The 19,210-nt window shown below is 44.7% G+C and overlaps 1 protein-coding gene across 4 annotated transcripts in view; it reads right to left on the bottom strand.

Moving 5' to 3' along the window:
- ptprua (protein tyrosine phosphatase receptor type Ua) overlaps window positions 1-19,210 on the bottom strand; it is a 219,007-nt gene that overhangs the window by 113,215 nt on the left and 86,582 nt on the right. For all 4 annotated transcript variants that reach the window (XM_066673817.1, XM_066673819.1, XM_066673820.1 and 1 more), the window contains exon 3: window positions 4,922-5,193. In XM_066673817.1, coding sequence (XP_066529914.1) covers window positions 4,922-5,193 — 272 coding nt within the window. The remainder of the gene's footprint in view (window positions 1-4,921; window positions 5,194-19,210) is intronic.

The following is a 19,210-nucleotide window of genomic DNA, read 5'->3' as shown; positions in this document are numbered from 1 at the left end:
GGTTGTTGCTAGCTAGTTGAAGGTGTTATTATGGTAACCCAGTGGTTTGTTAGGTGATTGCTTAGGAGTTATGTGAGTGCTATGTGAGTTGTTGGTAGAGTGTAGTCAGATGGTTGCTAAGGTATCCAAGGTGGTTTCTAGGGAGAACATTCCTCTTTCACACTGACACCTAGGGGCCGGGAGGTCTGGCTGCCTGCAGGTGGGGAGCGTAAATGAATATAAATAAAAGATACAATATATAAATATTATTTGCTGTTCGTTGGAGGTAAAACTGATTGCACCTTTAAGCCATTAATAACCTGACGTCTGGACGCTGTTCATTTTCATTCAGGTTCAGACGAACAAAACAAAACAAATGAGACAAAAACACGGGTCTCACTGGCGCTAACACACTGCAGCCTCGCTAATAAATCAGAGGCTAAGTGCTCAGCTGGATCGATAGAGCGAAGAAGGGGCTGATGGGAATGGACTGGGCTGAGCCTGCGGCCCTTTATTTATTTATTTATTTATTTATTTATTTATTTATCTTCTGTGTGAAGTCGTTAGAGATCTTCAAACAATTAACGTCAACATTCATCAGATCACTCCCCCCACATCCACAAAATCTACCTGAGAGAGAGTGAGTGTGTGTGTGTGTGAGTGTGTGAGAGAGAGCTAGATCAAGAGGCCCATGATCACTCTGGATGAACTGCAGAGATCTGCAGCTGAGGTGGGAGAGTCTGTCCATAGGACAACAATCAGTCGTACACTGCACAAATCTGGCCTTTATGGAAGAGTGGCAAGAAGAAAGCCTTTCTCAAAGATATCCATAAAAAGTCTCGTTTAAACTTTGCCACAAGCCACCTGGAAGACACACCAAACATGTGGAAGAATGGTGCTCTGGTCAGATGAAACCAAAATCGAACTGTTTGGCCACAATGCAAAAGACATGTTTGGCGTAAAAGCAACACAGCTCATCACCCTAAACACACCATCCCCACTGTCAAACATGATGGTGGCAGCATCATGGTTTGGGCCTGCTTTTTGTCAGCAGGGACAGGGAAGGTGGGAAGGTGGATGGGGCCAAATACAGGAAGAAAACCTGTTGGAGTCTGCAAGAGACCTGAGACTGGGATGGAGATTTTCTTCCAACAAGACAATGTTTCATTCATTCATGCATTATCTGTAACCGCTTATCCAGTTCAGGGTCGCGGTAACAAGACAATGTTCCCAAACATAAAGCTAAATCTACAATGGAATGGTTCACAAATAAACGTATCCAGGTGTTGGAATGGCCAAGTCAAAGTCCAGACCTGAATCCAATCGAGAATCTGTGGAAAGAGCTGAAGACTGCTGTTCAAAAACGCTCTCCATCCAACCTCACTGAGCTTGAGCAGTTTTGCAAGGAAGAGTGGGCAAGAATTTCAGTCTCTCGATGTGCAAAACTGATAGAGACATACCCCAAGTGACTTGCAGCTGTATTTGCAGCAAAAGGTGGCGCTATAAAGTATTAACGCAAGGGGGCCGAATAATATTGCATGCCCCACTTTTCAGTTTTTTTATTTGTTAAAGAAGTTTGACACATCCAATAAATTTCATTCCACTTCAAGATTGTGTCTCACTTGTTGATTCTTCACAAAAAATGTAAATTTTATATCTTTATATTTGAAGCCTGAAATGTGGCAAAAGGTTGAAATGTTTAAGGGGGTTGAATATTTATGCAAGGCACTGTACGTAAAAGAGCTTTGTTCTTATTGGCTGCCTTGTATTTAGCCTTTTAGAGATATGAACGCCCCCTTTGGGGACCCACTCTATGGATCATAAACTGTGAGCTGCACTTTACAGTAGTAGAGTAATGACAGACATATTGACAGAGTGTAAATGATGTCCCTGAGGAGAAAGGGAGGAGGACTGGACAGAGGAAAGAGAGAGAGAGGGATGAAAAGAGAGTAGCAGATGGAGAGAATCTGAGCTGCTTCTGGCACAGGGCAGATGAGAAAGGAGTAGAAAACAAACGACAAAAAAGAAGAGAAACCAGATCTCCAGCAGGGCGGGATCCAGAGGAGGACTATGGTTACACAACAGTCTCTCTCTCTATCTCTCTCCCTCTCTCTCACTCTCTCTCTCTATCTATCTCTCTCACTCTCACACTTTCTCTCTCGAAGTCTTTAACTCTGTATATTCACTCTTTACAGTGTGTGTGTGTGTGTGTGTGTATTAGCGGTGTGGTATACAGCTTGAGGCCTAGGATCTGTTTTCACATGCTGCTTATCTCTCTCGCCCCTGCTCTCCTTATCATCCCTCTCTTTTGTCTCTTTCTGTTGTTTTAAACAATAGAAATCTGACACTGTACAACAATAGACTACCTCTCTCTCTCTCTCTCTCTCTTTATCTCTCCTTTTCTCACTTTAAGAGTAAAAGACTGTGTGTGTGTGTGTGTGTGTGTGTGCATGTAGAGACCAGTAGAGTTCAGTAGAGACCAGTAGAGTCCACTAGAGACCAGTAGAGTTCAGTAGAGACCAGTAGAGACAAGTAGAGTACAGTAGAGACCAGTAAAGTCCAGTAGTGTCCAGTAGAGTCCAGTAGAGACCAGTAAAGTCCAGTAGAGACCAGTAGAGCCAAGTAGAGTTCAGTAGAGACCAGTAAAGTACAGTAAAGTTCAGTAAAGTCCAGTAGAGTCCAGTAGAGTCCAGTAGATTTCAGTAGAGACCAATAGAGACCAATAGAGTCCAGTGTAGTCAGCAGTAGATGATTGTAAACCAGCACTGAGCTGTAGAACAGTGGAACTGTGTTTTCTGGAGTGATGAGAGACTAATGCTCTTGTGGCTGAATGCCATCAAATCTGCCTCCTGGCAATGTTCCAGCATCTAATGTAAAGCCTTCCCAGGGTCAGTCCAGAGGTGACTCTTACTCTATAACAGAGGGAAAAATGTTCCCTCTCTTTTTCTCTTACTTTCTTTTCACTGGAAGCTGAGAGTGATGGCCTTCTCTCGCACTCTCACACTCTCGCGTGTTACTGTTACAGCTGTTCTAATGAACACAGGTCCTCTCTCTCTCTCTCTCTCTCTCTCTCTCTCTCTCTCTCTATCAGACGAGGGTCTCTACTGGATTCACTGCAGCGTCTGAAAAAAGACTTCTGCTCATCTTTTGATCTTTATTTCAGACTTTAGATAAAAGTTACAAATATAAACAGCTTGTCTTTGCTCTGGTGTTGTCCCGAGGAGCACAGGCTCTTCTTCAGAGTCTTGGATCCTCTCACGCTTTCCTCCTCTCACTCTCAGGAAGAAGATTTGTGCCAAAAATATCCAAATCACACTAAACGCCTTAAAGCAACACTACGTAAACTTTGCTGTTGTTGCTACTGGGCTCCCCCTACAGCTACAGATTATACAGCACTTACTGCACTGTGAGAAATAAATCAACACTGTCCTCAGTCTCACGTCCCTCTCTTTGTCTCTAATGAACTGTCCTCAGTCTCACATCCCTCTATTTGTCTCTAATAAACTGTCCACACTATCCTCAGTCTCACATCCCTCTATTTGTCTCTAATGAACTGTCCACACTGTCCTCAGTCTCACGTCCCTCTATTTGTCTCTAATGAACTGTCCACACTGTCCTCAGTCTCACGTCCCTCTATTTGTCTCTAATGAACTGTCCACACTGTCCTCAGTCTCACGTCCCTCTATTTGTCTCTAATGAACTGTCCACACTGTCCTCAGTCTCACGTCCCTCTCTTTGTCTCTAATGAACTGTCCACACTGTCCTCAGTCTCACGTCCCTCTCTTTGTCTCTAATGAACTGTCCACACTGTCCTCAGTCTCACATCCCTCTATTTGTCTCTAATGAACTGTCCACACTGTCCTCAGTCTCACGTCCCTCTCTTTGTCTCTAATGAACTGTCCACACTGTCCTCAGTCTCACGTCCCTCTATTTGTCTCTAATGAACTGTCCACACTGTCCTCAGTCTCACGTCCCTCTCTTTGTCTCTAATGAACTGTCCACACTGTCCTCAGTCTCACGTCCCTCTCTTTGTCTCTAATGAACTGTCCACACTGTCCTCAGTCTCACGTCCCTCTCTTTGTCTCTAATGAACTGTCCACACTGTCCTCAGTCTCACGTCCCTCTCTTTGTCTCTAATGAACTGTCCACACTGTCCTCAGTCTCACGTCCCTCTCTTTGTCTCTAATGAACTGTCCACACTATCCTCAGTCTCACGTCCCTCTCTTTGTCTCTAATGAACTGTCCACACTGTCTTCAGTCTCACGTCCTTCCCTCATCCCCCTCTCCACAGATGAATATCTGACTTTCTCAGAAATATCTCGCTTGATCGATCGCTTGAAGCTAATGATGGTTTTGACTGAAAATGAATTTAATAAAAAAATGTATTTTGACTCAGCACAGTGTTCTCTCTCTCTCTCTCTCTCTCTCTCTCTCTTTCACACACACACACACACCCACACACACCCACACACCCACACACACACAGGTGCTTAATTATCGTAGCTGGGTTTTTGGTGCATTTTTGGCAAGGTATAAATCACAGACACTAATGAGGTGACACTAGGTTTTCTTTCTTTCTCCCAAAGCAGCGTCGTTACGAGACACAGCTTAAAGACCGCCGAGATCTTGGGGAGAAAACCGTGTCTCACTGACTTCTCACAACCACAGAGATCATTAATTATCCAGTAATTAGTAACAGCAGGGTCCTCGAGGGAGGTACGACACATCGCTGAGGAACGTGGCCAAAAATCTTATAATAATATATATATATTTTTTGGAATTCATCAGCTCCACTGTCCGCTCCAGTCACTCTGCAGTCCTACAGGTACAGTCTGCAGTGCAGCTGTGGCTCTGCATACTTTGTTAGCCTCTTTTCCCTCTGTTCTTCAGTGCTCAGGACCCCCCCCCACCCCCGAAAAGGAATGATTCAGGTGAGTCTCACCTGGTACTCGCTGGGCCAGAAGGTGCTGATGGCGAGCTCCACCTGGTGCCACTCCTGGCCGACGGACCCTGAGATGTTCCACACCGCATTCCCCTGCGGACCCCCGTTCACCCGGATGTACACGCTGAGTCCTCCGGGGCTGTGGCCATCGCGACTGTACAGAAAATAGCTGAACTGCACACAGTGAGTGTCGTTCTCACTCAGGGGACGCAGAAGAAGACGAGCTCTCTCTCCTGAGACATGCTGAGATGAGTTCACCAGCATGTAGGACCCTGCAGAGAGAGAGAGAGATATTTTTTTTTTTTTTTTTTTTGATTTTTAAACACATAACATTTATTCAATCATCCATAAACACATATAACAGTAAACAAACACAGTACGACATCACAGACATAAACACAGTATCAATTAAAGCATTCAACTCAAAGGGCTTGTGAAGATCAGCTCTCCCTCCTCAACCCTGCACAGGAGATCATTACAACACCATTCCAGCTCAAAACCTTCAATGTTATTCAGAGTTTTGTAAAAACCAAACTCAAAGAAAATTCTGGACTTTACCAGGGACAACAACAGAGGTAAAACCTCCTGACCAGATCTGTCCTCCATTTTGTTCCTCCTGGAGTTATAGATCGCCAGTTTTGCCTGACCCACTATGAAATTAAGCAGCTGCCACTTAACACGGTCTTTTTGTCGATAACCAGCCCCAAAAATAAAAGCACAAGAGTTAAAAATTTCCCCACATTTCAAAAATAAAAACTCAAGTGTCAGAAAAATGGACTTAAGCCTTGAACAGTCTAAAAAACAGTGAAAGATGGTCTCTCTGAGTCCACAAAAAGCACAGCCATCACTGACTTCTGGATTTATCACAGACACAAAAGAGTTCACTGCTATGACCCCATGTAGAATCCTCCACTGGAGATCTCCAGACCTCTTAGTTAGGGGTTGATTATATAAAACCCTCCAGACAGGCTGCCTTTCCGTCCCTACCCCCAGCTTGTCCCTCCACACCGTGTCAGGTCGTCCGTTCAGTACTGTTTTATTCAACACAGCATTCATATAAAACACGGCCTGACACAGTGTGAAGGTCCACGTCCTGTAGGCCCGAGAGGTCTAACAAAGGGCCCGATGCTCCATCTAAATCAGGAGTAAGAGCAGTACGTGGGAAAAGGTCCTCCTTGGTTGGCATTATACTCCCATTGCCGTAGTTTTCCAACAAGGATAGTTCCTCCAAAGACAGCCTGTCCTTCCACAAGTCAGTGATGGTTTCAGCTTGACGGAGTGACCTCTGGATGTCGTTTAAGTCTGGCCCTAACACACCCACCAGGTCCCGCAATGTCACTGTTCCAGAGTTACTGAGCATTAAAGCAAGGCCCGGTACTCCATCTCCAGACACGTCCAACCGAGCCCCTTTTACTATTGGCTCTTCCAACAGCCAAAAAAGCGAGGCAGTAGTCTCCAGTCTATGCTTCTTAAAAAGTCCCCACATTTTAAAAAGCCCCCGATAAAAAAGAGGTAATCCAGCAAGGTGCAGTCTTTTATAGTCTGTAAAAAACAGTGCAGTGTCCAAACCGAGTCCATCAACCTTGCGCAGGATGGTGCAGGCCACTTCTCTCCACACTAGATCAGCTGGGCCAGCCAGAAGTCTCTGCAGGAACTGCAGTCGGAAAGTCGCCATCCTACTCGCTAGGTGCACCAGGCCTTGCCCTCCTTCCTGTCTGGGAAGGTAAAGGACACCTTGTGGAACCCAATGGAGCCTGTCCCAGAAAAAGTCCACGAGGAGCGCTTGTATCCGCGACAATAAGCCCACAGGAGGATCCACACAGGACAACCGGTGCCACAACACTGATGCCACCAGGTTGTTGATTACCAACACTCTCCCCCTGAAAGATAGTTGTCCATGAATCCATTTCCACCTTGACAGCCGACCCATCAGTTTCTCTATCACCCCATCCCAGTTTTTCTGCTGCACAGTGTCATCCCCAATAAAAACCCCCAAGATATTTTATCCCCCCTCTTTTCCAGACTAAATTACCCGGTAAAGAAGGCAGCCCCCCGGTCCACTGTCCTACTGCAAGAGCTTCACTTTTGTTCCAATTCACCCTCGCAGCTGAAATTACTCCAAAATCTTGAACAATAGAAACAAGTTTTCCGATGTCTTTCTGCCCCCTTACCATTACGATCACATCGTCTGCGTATGCTGACAATTGATAGCGAAACTGTCCCAGCGTTATACCTTCAATTTCAGATCGAAGCTTGTTTAGCAGAGGCTCAATGGCCAGGGAGTATAACATCCCTGACAAGGCACAACCCTGACGTATGCCCCGACAGACCCCAAAAGGAGCACTCAATCCACCGTTAATTTTTAGCATACTCTCAATGTTTCTATACAGTACTCGTATCATTTTGATAAAAGACGGCCCAAAACCCAATAATTCTAGTGTACGCCACAGATGGTGGTGTTCCACTCTGTCGAAAGCTTTTTCCTGGTCTATAGATATGAGACCGACATCAAGCCCTTGAGTTCTGAAAACAGTTAAAATATCTCTAATTAAAAAAAACATTATCATGTATAGACCTGCCAGGCACACAGTAGGTCTGGTCCTGATGGATTATCTGCCCCGTCACATCCCTCAGTCTGGTAGCCAAAGTTTTGGAGAAAATTTTAAGGTCCGTGCAAAGAAGACTCACTGGTCGCCAGTTTTTAATGTCCTGCAAGTCACCCTTCTTAGGCAGCAGGGTGATCACCGCCCTCCTGCAGCTTAGGGGCAAGAGACCATCAGCCAAGCTCTCATTGAGAACTGCCAGCAGATCCGAACCCACCTCTGTCCAAAAGGCCTTATAAAACTCCACCGGTAGACCATCTATACCAGGGGCAGTACCACGCTTCATGCCTTGTAAAGCAGCATGAAGCTCCTGCTCTCCCAGTGGTTGTTCCAGTTTGTCACTAGAGCAAGTAGAGATCTTCCGTAGTCCTTCATAAAATCCTGCCGCCAGTTCTCCATCGTCTATACGCTCACTCTCGTACAGCTCAGCATAAAAACGTACAGCCCGCTTACGGATCTCAGTGGGTTCAGTCAGCTCCTGTCCATCTTCAGCACGCAGGGAGTGCATAAACCCGCACTGACCATTCTTCCTTTCCAGACTGAAAAAGAATTTTGATGGGGCATCCATCTGTGTTAGATTCTGGAACCGAGAGTGAACCAGAGCCCCCTGTGCCCTGACACCCAGGAGATCGCCAAGAGCATCCCTTTTAGATTTCAGAACCCGGGCATGATCCCGGTCTCCAGTGCAGTTCATCTGCCTTTGAATTTCTAAAATTTCACTTTCTAATTTTTTTATAGCCCGAGTAATATGCCGCGAAACATTGAGAGTATACTGCTGGCAGAGCTGCTTAATTTCAACTTTCCCATAATCCCACCACCCTCGCAGATTATGGAAGAACTGTTTTTGGGTTCTAAAACCAGTCCAAAACACAGTAAAAGCTTTTTTAAAATTCATATCTGACAACAGGGAGGTGTTAAAATGCCAGTAAGCACTTTTAGGCTTAAGGTTTGCAATAAAAAACGAACACAAAACCAAACTGTGGTCTGAAAAATGGACCGGCGTAATCCCACACCCTTTAAATATATTAAGATGATGTTTAAAGCAGTAAAACCGATCTAGTCTGGCCAACGCCACATAACCGTCCCTCACATGGGCCCATGTATACTGTCGACCTTTATCGTTAAAAGCTCTCCACACGTCAAGCAAATCATGAGCAGACAATAGCTCTCTAAGAGCGCGCTGAGATGCAGCGTGAGGTTCGGTGTGATTCCTGTCCGTATTATCATCCTCAGTGCAGTTAAAATCGCCCCCCATGATCAGATAGTCATCACAATTAAGTGATTTTAAAGCTGTGTTAACAGTGTTAAGAAAAACCACCCTCTCAGCTCCAGAAGTGGGAGCATAAATATTAAAAATGGCAAATTTAAACCGCTCAAACTGAGCACGTACAACCATACACCTCCCTGCCATCACCTGCTCAACCTCACACGAGACCGGCAAGAAATGCTTAGCAAAAAGAACGGCCACCCCACCTCTAGTCGAGCTCATGTGGCTAAAATAAACCTCCTCTTCCCATTCCTTCATCCAGTCAACTTCATTAGCGCCGTCACTGTGCGTCTCCTGGACAAGCACAATATCCATGCCCTTCTGTTTAATCAGTTCAAATAACAGAGCTCTTTTCTGTACGTCCCGCGCCCCATTCAGGTTTAGAGAGCCTATCTTAACTCTACTCATAAAAAGAGGAAGGTGGTCAAGGACAAGCAGCAACAAAATAAAAAGCAGAAAATAACTATGAAGTTTCAAAACCATCATCTTTAAGAAGTTCTGTTCTCAATTTTTTAACCAGTTTTTTAAGTCTGTAGACTTCCTGTACCGTAAATTTATCTTCGCTATCCCCTCTCATAAAAGTCTGTACAGAGTCAATGAACAGTTTACGATCGGGAAAGTACTCTTCTACAACAACCCCTTTCATATTCTTGGTCTTATGCAAAAAAGACCATATCTTGTTAAACGCATAGACACTTCTTCTACTCCTTTGACTCAAAGCTTCTGGTAGATCACCATCAGAGTCATCCAGAGCAGAACCAGTCACAGACCCAGAGTCCTCCACATCCTGTACTTTCCTCTTTTTAACACCTGCCTTAGCCCTCCTCATTTTCCTTTTTCCTGACTGCACTCTGAACACAGCCTCCTCGGATACTGAGTCTGTTTCCATAGCCTCCCCTTCCACAACTAAACTAGCAGCAGCTTTAGGTTCCTCACGCCCCTGATCTTTAGCTGCAACATCATCAGGCAACGCAGCACAACCGGAGACCACCAAACCACTGCCAGAACTAACGTCAGCATTTGCAACTGAGGTAGGGTTCTCCCCTGCACTAATAGTTCCGTAACCTGTCTTTTTTTTCCTTGGACTGCTTGGTCTAGCCTCAGTCCTACCCTCTGCTGTAGGCTCTGACCCAGTCCTAGCCCCAGCTTCTACAGTAGGTTCTGACCCAGTCCCAGATCCAGCCCCACCCTCTACGGTAGGCTCAGGCCCATTCCCAGACCCAGTCTCACCCTCAACGACAGGCTCAGGCCCATTCCCAGACCCAGTCTCACCCTCAACGACAGGCTCAGGCCCAGGTTCAGCCCCACCCCCCGCAGTAGGCTCAGGCTCTTCTCTTGAGGGCTCAGACCCAGTCCCAGCTCCTGCACCGGCCCCATCAGGAATAGGGCCAGATACCCTAGAGGAGCTTTCACCTGCCCCAAAGGGACATGAACGCCTTAAGTGCCCTTCCTGTCCACACCCAAGACATTTCATCGTGGCAGATGTTGCAAAAATAGTGTAATCAAAACCATCAATTCTGAATTTAAAAGTCACATTCAGTTCTTCAACACCATCCTTTAAGATCATGAACAGCTGGCGGCTGAAGCTGACAACGTGTCTCAGTAGAGGGCACTTAGAACCTAGTGGGATCATTCTAATCTCTGACACAATCTGTCCGAACCGGGCCAACTCTGCAGACAGCGCCTTGTCTGTGATAAACGGTGGAACGTTTGACAGAGTGATCTTTGTAGCAGGTCGTGAGAGGGGCAGCACAGGTGTAAATGTGCCCTGAATAACCACACCATTCTGGACCATAGTGTTAACCTTCTCAGGACTATCCAAAAAGATCACAACTGCACTGTTCATTTTAGCAGCAGACATCACACTTTCATGACCTATAACCTCTGCCACAGCTATGCTGCACTCATCCACTGAACACCTCACCCCGGGGGCCATTTTTATACTGTATTTGCGAGAAAGTCGAAAAAGACGAGCTTTCTCCGTCGCCGTCATGGCGACCGGCCAAAACGCCGGCATCGGCACCACGCGCACCCCGCGCTAAACCCAAAAACACACTTTAACAAACACGAACAATAACCAACAAAGACAGAAAAAGATAGAAAAGTTCAGAATTCGCTCACCAACAAACCGCCAAACTCACTCACACACCACTCGCTCACACACCTCCACTCACACTCGCGCATGCGCACAGAGAGAGAGAGAGAGAGAGAGATCTTTAATACCATAGCAATTATAAACCAGCATTTCACTCCTTTCTTATAGAATATGTCTTCTAGATCAGAGAGAGAGAGAGAGAGAGAGAGAGAAAGGGGATGGCTAGTGTGAGAGAACGAGACAGAGAGAGACAGAGATGGAGAGAGAGAGAAAGAGAGAGGGGGGGTGATGGTAGATAAAGAGAAAGAGAGAGATCATGAAAAAGTGTAAGAAGAAAAAGGAGAATGTAGAGAGAGATTTTTTTTGTAATTTTTACTCTTCTTGATCTCTTTTTGATCTCTTTCTTTCTCAACCATTAACTCCTGTGTTTTTCTTTATTCTTTAGTTTTTCTCATCTCTCTCTACACATTCTCTATTTGTCTCTTTCTCTTTTACTTAATCATTAATTTTTTTCTCTCTCTCTCTCTCTCTCTATCTATCTATCTATCTATATATCTATCTATCTCTCTCTCATACAGAAATTACAGGAAGAGGGAAGAGAAAGAGAGAGGGAGTGACACAAGGAAGAGAAACAGAGAGAGATAGAGAGATTAGTGAGGAATAGAAACATAAGAAACAAACAGAAAAGAGAGTAAAAGGTGAAGATAGAGAGGTGAGAGATGGATAATGTCACAGTGAGAAGGTGGGCGGGGCTTATTTCAGGTGCTATAAGGTATTACTCCGTGTTTTATCAGGATCCACAATGCCCCAGAATCGCTGTTCTTTCTCAGACTGGGTCCAAAGCCCTGAACCCTGTGGCTGTTAATAGACGCCTGTGGTGTTGGGGCAGGGCAGAGGGCATTGTGGGTAATGTAGTTTATGGTGAAGGTGTAATCAGTGCTGGATGACAGTTATATTTCTCCCTCATTAATCATAGTGACACAGTTATTAAAGTCCTAATGTCTGCCAGGAGGGTAAATGGACACACACACACAGATATTACGGCTGTGGTCCAAGCTCCTGCTGACCTTTCCCTCTGTCTCAGTGGCAGATAAAGTGATTAAGATCCATCCGCCTCAGGGAACCAGCTTCTCCATTAGAGTCGGACGATACGATGAAATATTACTGTTATCTCAATGTCAATGTCATCACAATATTCCTTCACCTTCAGAGATTTCTCCTCCTCCAGCAGTTAAATCAGGTCCTGGTTCTGGAAGCGGGTTCTTGTTTAGTGGCTGTTCTCTCGTGGTTCAGAGCGAGCCGAGTAGGGACTGATAGGGACTGTAGAGTTGGTGATCCAGCACCAACTCTCCATCTGTAAAATCTCCAGCTGTAGCAGAGATCATGTTTGTTTTTATCCGACGCATGACGGCAGCTCATAAAATGACGACACCAGATACAGGGGGGAGCTGTGGGAAATCAACCAGGGACCAATCAGAGAGTAGAGTCCAGTAGAGACCAGCAGAGATTTGGAGTTTTGATTTGGGATTCAGAACTAATCCTTGTGGCTGAATGCCATCAAATCCCCACAGGGACACTTCATGATTCAGAGTATAAAGGTTTCTCTCGCTCTCTGATGTCTACATCACATGGTCTCTCAGTCTTTTGTTTCTCAGTCTCTGTCTCTCATTTATGATGTGTCTCATCTCTTTTTCTTTATTTCTTTCTCTCTCTCTCTCTCTCTCTCTCTCTCTCTCTCTCTCTCTCTCTCTCCACCCGAAGCTGGCACCCCACAGGAAACCCACAGGAAACATCACCTCCCTTCGACTGAACAGGCGACAGACGGAAGAACAATTAAACGCGTGAAGTGCGTCAAAACGACAAAGAGCCTCATCCTAAAATTAGAAGCTAGATTATCGGCCTCAGCAGCAGCCCCAGGTGTTTAGTGTTAGCGGAAAATTTTGGAGGAACTGGGGGGAAAAGAGGAGGATAAAAGGGTAGGAAAATGTAGGAAAAAGGAAAAAAGAAGAGGAAAATAGGAGAAGATGAGGAAATCAGAGGACAAGAGGAAGAAAGGTGGAGGAAAAAGGGAGAAAAAAGCAGTAAAAGAAGGAAAAGAACAGGAAAAAGAAGACAGCAGAAATCTTAGCAACCACCTGGGAGAGTAGAATTTCTTTTCTTTTTGTGTAGTTCATTCAGTGTTTCGACCTGATGTTGAAACTGGTCAAATGTGTGGATTCTGTAAATACAGTAGCAACCACCTGGGACACCGTAGTAATCATTTGTCAACCATTTTCATTCTGAATTTAGCAACTGCTTCAATACAATGATTTTTCAGAGTAGACTCTAAAGATGGACTTTAAAGATTATCGCCAGATTTACTTTCGTGTGTCGCAGCCACTTCTGAACATCTGAGGGACAAAGCCTAAGACAATAAACAAATAAACAAGAGTTAACAGATGTAAACAGGAGTCAAGAAACAGGTGGCGTCCTTTAACCTTAAAATCTGAGTCTGGTTCCTCGCTATCTTGGGGAACCGAGGAGAGAGGAATCCAAGCTGTCACAGCGTCCAGGAGGGACTCATCGGCTCAGACGGCGCTCCTGATCAAACACGGGACTTTAACGGAGCGCTGGACCACGGAGCGAGGGATTACTTATGAGGAGAGGACGACATATGGCGGAAAGAAGAGGACAACGGCAGGTTTCTTCCCCAGAGCGACTCTCAGGGAGGAGTTAGAGGAGTCTACAGCACGAGGGACACTTTCTCTGTGAAATCATTTGACATCGACTCAGAAGTGTAATGTTCCTGTTCTGAGATTGTAATGATACTTTTGGATCATTTAAACCTTTTTCTAATTCTTTGTTTCTCCATCACTCCAGAGAACACAGTTCCACTGTTCCACACACCAGAGGAACTCCATCGCTCCAGAGAACACAGTTCCACTGTTCCACACACCAGAGGAACTGTTCTGAACTTTTGGAAGTTGGAAGCTGTTACTCAGTTTTATCTGGAGTCTCGGATCAGACCATGTTCATCTTTCACAGAAACATCAATTTCTGTCCCGTCTTCTCACTTCTCTCCTCCACACGCTCAGACCTGCTCATCCCTCCATTTCCACTACACCTTTACCACACAGCTCAGACAAACACCACACTCCTCCACTGATAAGTGAGAACTCCAGAGGATTCAATAAGTGAAGGAGGAGATGGAAGGAGAAGGAGAGAAGAGAAGAGATGAGATGAGAGAAGATCATAAAGAAATAAGAGAAGAAAAGAGAAAAGAAGAGAAGAGTTTCTGTTTAATAAAAGTATATGAGAGAGAAAAGCATTGTGAGTTGGGGGGAGAGAAAGAGAGAGAGAGAGAGAGAGAGAGAGAGAGAGAGAGAGAGAAAGAAGGAGAGAGAGCAACTGGGCCGGAGAAACTCAGCTAAAAATACTCCGAGCAGAAATATTCTCCATAAATCCCTGAAGGCTGATAAGACCCCGTCTATTTCCCCGTGCCCCGAGCCAAGGACGAGAAACACACTTTAAAAGATTAGGACCAACCCCGGCTCCTATCACTCCACTGAGAGAAAGACCTGCACAGCCTTTATCTCCGTCACTCCGGAGACACGGAGATGCAGAAAGACACGCTGCTCCTTTATCATCCCTTACTTTTATCCTCAGACCCTCATCAACCCGGGTCCAAACAGAACAGAACCGTACATGACCCCCACGAGCCCCACAGCAGTGTTCTCCCCCTGTGTAAACCGCCCTGTTCAGAACGCCCGCTTGCAGTGCTGTGATAGGACAGACTCAGACAAGGGGGGAGGGCAATTCTAAATTCTCTGCACTTGACATCAGAAGCGGAGCAGAATCAGCGCGACTCGTTTTATTCCATGACTCAGGCAGTGCACAGAAAACTGACTGGGCTCTTGTTTCACAGTGTGTGGGTTGGTGGACTCCAGATTCACGCTTTGTGTGCAATTTCATTATATAGGCCTTTAAAATGCCATTGGAGCGATGGTGTCTCCCTTTCAGGTCATAGTAACACTTCATTTGGATCCAGTCTGGATGGATTTAGAGAGTCTAGAGAAATCATATCACATCTGAACTTAACCCGAGGGAGCATTTCCAAATCAGACTTGGGTTTAACTTCTGATTATCACTTTATCCTTAACCTTTAGTTTGATATTCCTCCATCATTTAAAGGCATCTCTCTTTCTCTCTTTCTCTCTCTCTCTCTCTCTCTCTCTCTCTCTCTCTCTCTCTCTCTGTCTCTCTCTCTCTCTCTCTCTCTCTCTTTCTCTCTCTCTCTCTCTCTCTCTCTCTCTCTCCAGGTGGCAGGGTCGAGGAAGTGAGGTGCATTTTAATCCACGTTGTGAATCGATGTTTGTTCTCTGTCAGAAGCAGGTTGGCAGTCTGCAGTGCTGCAGCCAATAATTACAGCAGCTCGCGTGTCGAATCAGCCTTGATTAATATATGCATGTCTGTCTGTCTGCTCTCTCTCTCTCTCTCTCTCTCTCTCTCTCTCTCTCACACACACACACACACAAACACACACACACACAGAAGGAAGCCCCACCGTTTAAAACGGGATGCTCGCTTTGTTCCGCGCTTTAGTTTATTTATGACTTTGCCTTGAGCTACGCTTTACTTCATCTGATGTTTGAAGGGCAGCAGTGGGTCGATAAAAATCAGTGAAATAATACGATCCCTGCCTCCATCAGGCTTCATAAATGCATGAATAAGGCATCGTACGGCACACTGAACACCTCCTGCACTTTGTGTCTGACCCCGGCAGCGGTAACTGCCTCAGAGATGTTGTTATTACACAGAGAGTAGCCCTTTATAACACTTTCAGATCTGTGTTTATGAGAACAATGCATGTGTTAGAGATATCAACTCAAATAATCACACACTGTAAACATGACATTAGGAATGCATACACTGTTTTTATCACCATTAATAAACAATAATAGCACATTAGAAATAAAAATATTACATTTATAAACAATATCACCTTTATCACCATTAATAAACACTAATATCACATTAATAAACACTAATATCACCATTAATGAACACTAATATCCCATTAATAAACACCAATATCACAATTATCACTATCAATAAACAATAATATCACACTAATAAACACTAACATCACATTAATAAACACTAATATCACAGTAATAAACACTAATGTCTTTATCACCATGGCATTATCACCACGAATACACAAATAATACAAGACACACACACACACACACACTTGTCTGTTTGAGTCAAACAGACCACAGAACAAATCAATAGCACATTAGCAGGAGAAGCAGGAGTTCCACTGATAAACCAATGTTCTCTTTTCACTCTCTCTCTCTCTCACACACACACACACACAAATTATCTTTATCTCTCACTCTTTGTCTCTCCCTCTCTCATTCCTCCTTTGTCTCTCTCTCTCTCTCTCTCTCTCTCTCTCTCTCTCTCTCACACACATACACACACACACGCACACACACACACACACACAGAGTTCAGTAAATATTAGCTTGGCTCGTGTGTGTAGCCAAAAACTTCAGTTACCGAGCAATCTGTACGAGAACTGAGGACTCACACTGAATCAAACAGACACTTGAGCCTTAGGTCAATGCGCCCAATGCCAAGCGCTGACCGGAGGGGTTTACAGCCCCCAAAGCACGTGGAGTGGCGGAGAACTGGAACGGTGTTCTGTGGAGTGAAGGAGCTCTGTCCAATAGTAATAGAATGAGTTGGAGTTTGTGATCCAGTACTAATCATCAATTTTTTCCCTCTCTCTGCTTTAATCTTTCTCTCTCTCTCCCACCCTCTCTCTCTCTGTCTCTCTCACTCACTCTCTCTCTCTCTCTCTCTCTCTCTCTCTTTCTCTCTCTCTCTCTCTCTCTCTCTCTCTCTCTCTCTCTCTCTCTCTCTGGATTTAACAGGTGGCTGTGACAAAGCAGTGCCACCAGGGACAGTCTGACAGAGAAAAGGATGAAAAGAAAGGATTTAGGAGATGAGAGTGAAGGAGGGAAATAAAGAGGGAATAGACGAGTGATTACACATCTGTCTCTGAGAGAGAAGCGCCAGCAGCAAAAGGGCACATTATAGACCTCCCTTTGGAGCGAGAGACAGAGAGAGAGAGAGGGGGGGGGGGGTTAAAGAAAAAAAAAAATAACAACCTAAGGAATGAGAACAGAGAGAACACAATAAAGAAATAAAGAGAGAAAGAAAAAAATAGGCATCTGAAAGTGAGAAACTCACATCCTAATGACTTGTGAATCAATTCTTATTCACACTATAATGAATCAGAATTGACTTTGACTCATGCCACTGTGGTTATTGAATCAGACTCGAGAGACTGACCAGTTGGACGAGGACTAGAGGACTTTCACAGGGCCCAAAATCCCTGTATCGGACTCCAGATCATATGACTCACAACTCTTAATCAGATTCCAGATAATGTGACTCACAATTCGAATCAGACTCCAGATCATATGACTCACAACTCAAGTCAGACTCCAGATCATATGACTCACAACTAGAGTCGGACTCCAGATCATATGACTCACAACTAGAATCGGACTCCAGATCATATGACTCACAATTCGAATCAGACTCCAAATCATATGACTCACAAATCGAATCAGACTCCAGATCATATGACTCACAACTCAAATCAGACTACAGATCATATGACTCACAACTCAAATCAGACTCCAGATCATATGATTCACAAATCGAATCAGACTCCTAATCATATGACTCACAACTCGAATCAGACCCCAGATCATGACTCACAACTCGAATCAGTTTCCAGACCATATGACTCACAACTCAAATCATATTCAAGATCATATGGCTTACAACTCAAATCAGACTCCAGATCATATGACTCATAAATTAAATCAGACTCCAGATCATATGACTCACAAATCAAATCAGACTCCAGATCATATGACTCACAACTCAAATCAGACTCCAGATCATATGACTCACATCTTAAATCAGACTCTAGATCATATGACTCACAACTCAAATCAGACTCCAGATCATATGAATCACAACTCAAATCAGACTCCAAAATGTATTGCTGATGACATTCAAATTCTCTTCTGAACTGAAGGCCTTCATAAGGAGTGTGTATGTCTCTTAACTGCAGAAAGACTCTACTCTTCTGATGCTGGAACATAGCTGTAAGGTTTGATGACCATGACCATGGGCTCATGTGCAGCTGCTCCACAGTGTCCTGGTTCATGTTGAGATTTTCCTGTTAACACTGTATTCACTGTGGGACAGTGGGAGGTTGGTTTTTTTGCACACATCCATGGCTCTCTTTATTTATTTTCTTATTTATTTGCGGCAGAGTTTATGGTGATGGATGAAAACAAAAAACAAATTGCAGGTTCAGGAATTCTGTCAAAGTGATGAAGCTGAACGATCCAACTGCGCCCTTCAGAATAAAATAATATTTAATTAGGAATTCTTGTTTATAAGAGTACAATGCCCCCCAGGGCACATGCCTCTGACCACTAGATGGGGCTGTGTTACTTGCACAGCGTTGTAGATCAACAGAGGCATTTAAATCATTACAAAGCAGTGACGGTTGGAGTGTGTGTGTGTGTGTGTCCCGCGGACCGTTAGCTGAATGAATGAGCCATGATTTAAGCTTTAAATGGGCCCTTGTGAATAGAGGGACGAAGGATTAACTGTCAACACAAAAACACACAGCACAGGAGTCCCACGAGGTTGGAAACGGTCCAGCAGGCTGCTTACTTTTCAAATTCAAATTCTACAAGCTGATTGGCTGCTTTAAAAGGGTGGTAACCAATCAAATTCAGCAGAGCATGACAGGACCAAAACAATGGGGCAGTGCCGAGAGGTGATTGGCCAAGTCCAGTCTGTGTCTGGAGCCGCTGTGTGTTTAAAAGTCATTGTCACGCCTCTGCGGAATTAACCACACTCTGTAATCCCCCAGAGATTAGCCCCTGATGCTCCACGGCTTGGGAAGAAAGCCTAGAAATTAAAATCAGGCCTGGAAAATATCTGCGTAATAAGCATCTGGAGGGCTGCAGACAAACGCCTCGCTCCTTAAACCCGGACAAAGTCCAGCAAGCCTCGAACACAAAGCCCCCCGTAATCCTGGATTTGTCCAGAGGCAAGAGGCAAGTCATCATCTTCATGCAAATGTCCACAGCGTCCAAAACCGTGTCCTCTTCAAGAGACGGAAATTACTATTTTCTTTTAATAAAAACTGGGGGCGGGTGAAGAGTTTTGGGGGCGTGGCCATGCAGAGTAGCTTTAACTCCTCGGTTCATTGTTTTACACTTTGTTTTGTAAAATACTTT

The sequence above is a fragment of the Hoplias malabaricus genome, chromosome 6 (assembly GCF_029633855.1).
Source record: "Hoplias malabaricus isolate fHopMal1 chromosome 6, fHopMal1.hap1, whole genome shotgun sequence".
Lineage (NCBI taxonomy): Eukaryota > Metazoa > Chordata > Actinopteri > Characiformes > Erythrinidae > Hoplias > Hoplias malabaricus.
The sequence above is the reverse complement of the archived record's forward strand: the minus strand, read 5'-3'. Positions and strand labels throughout refer to the sequence as shown.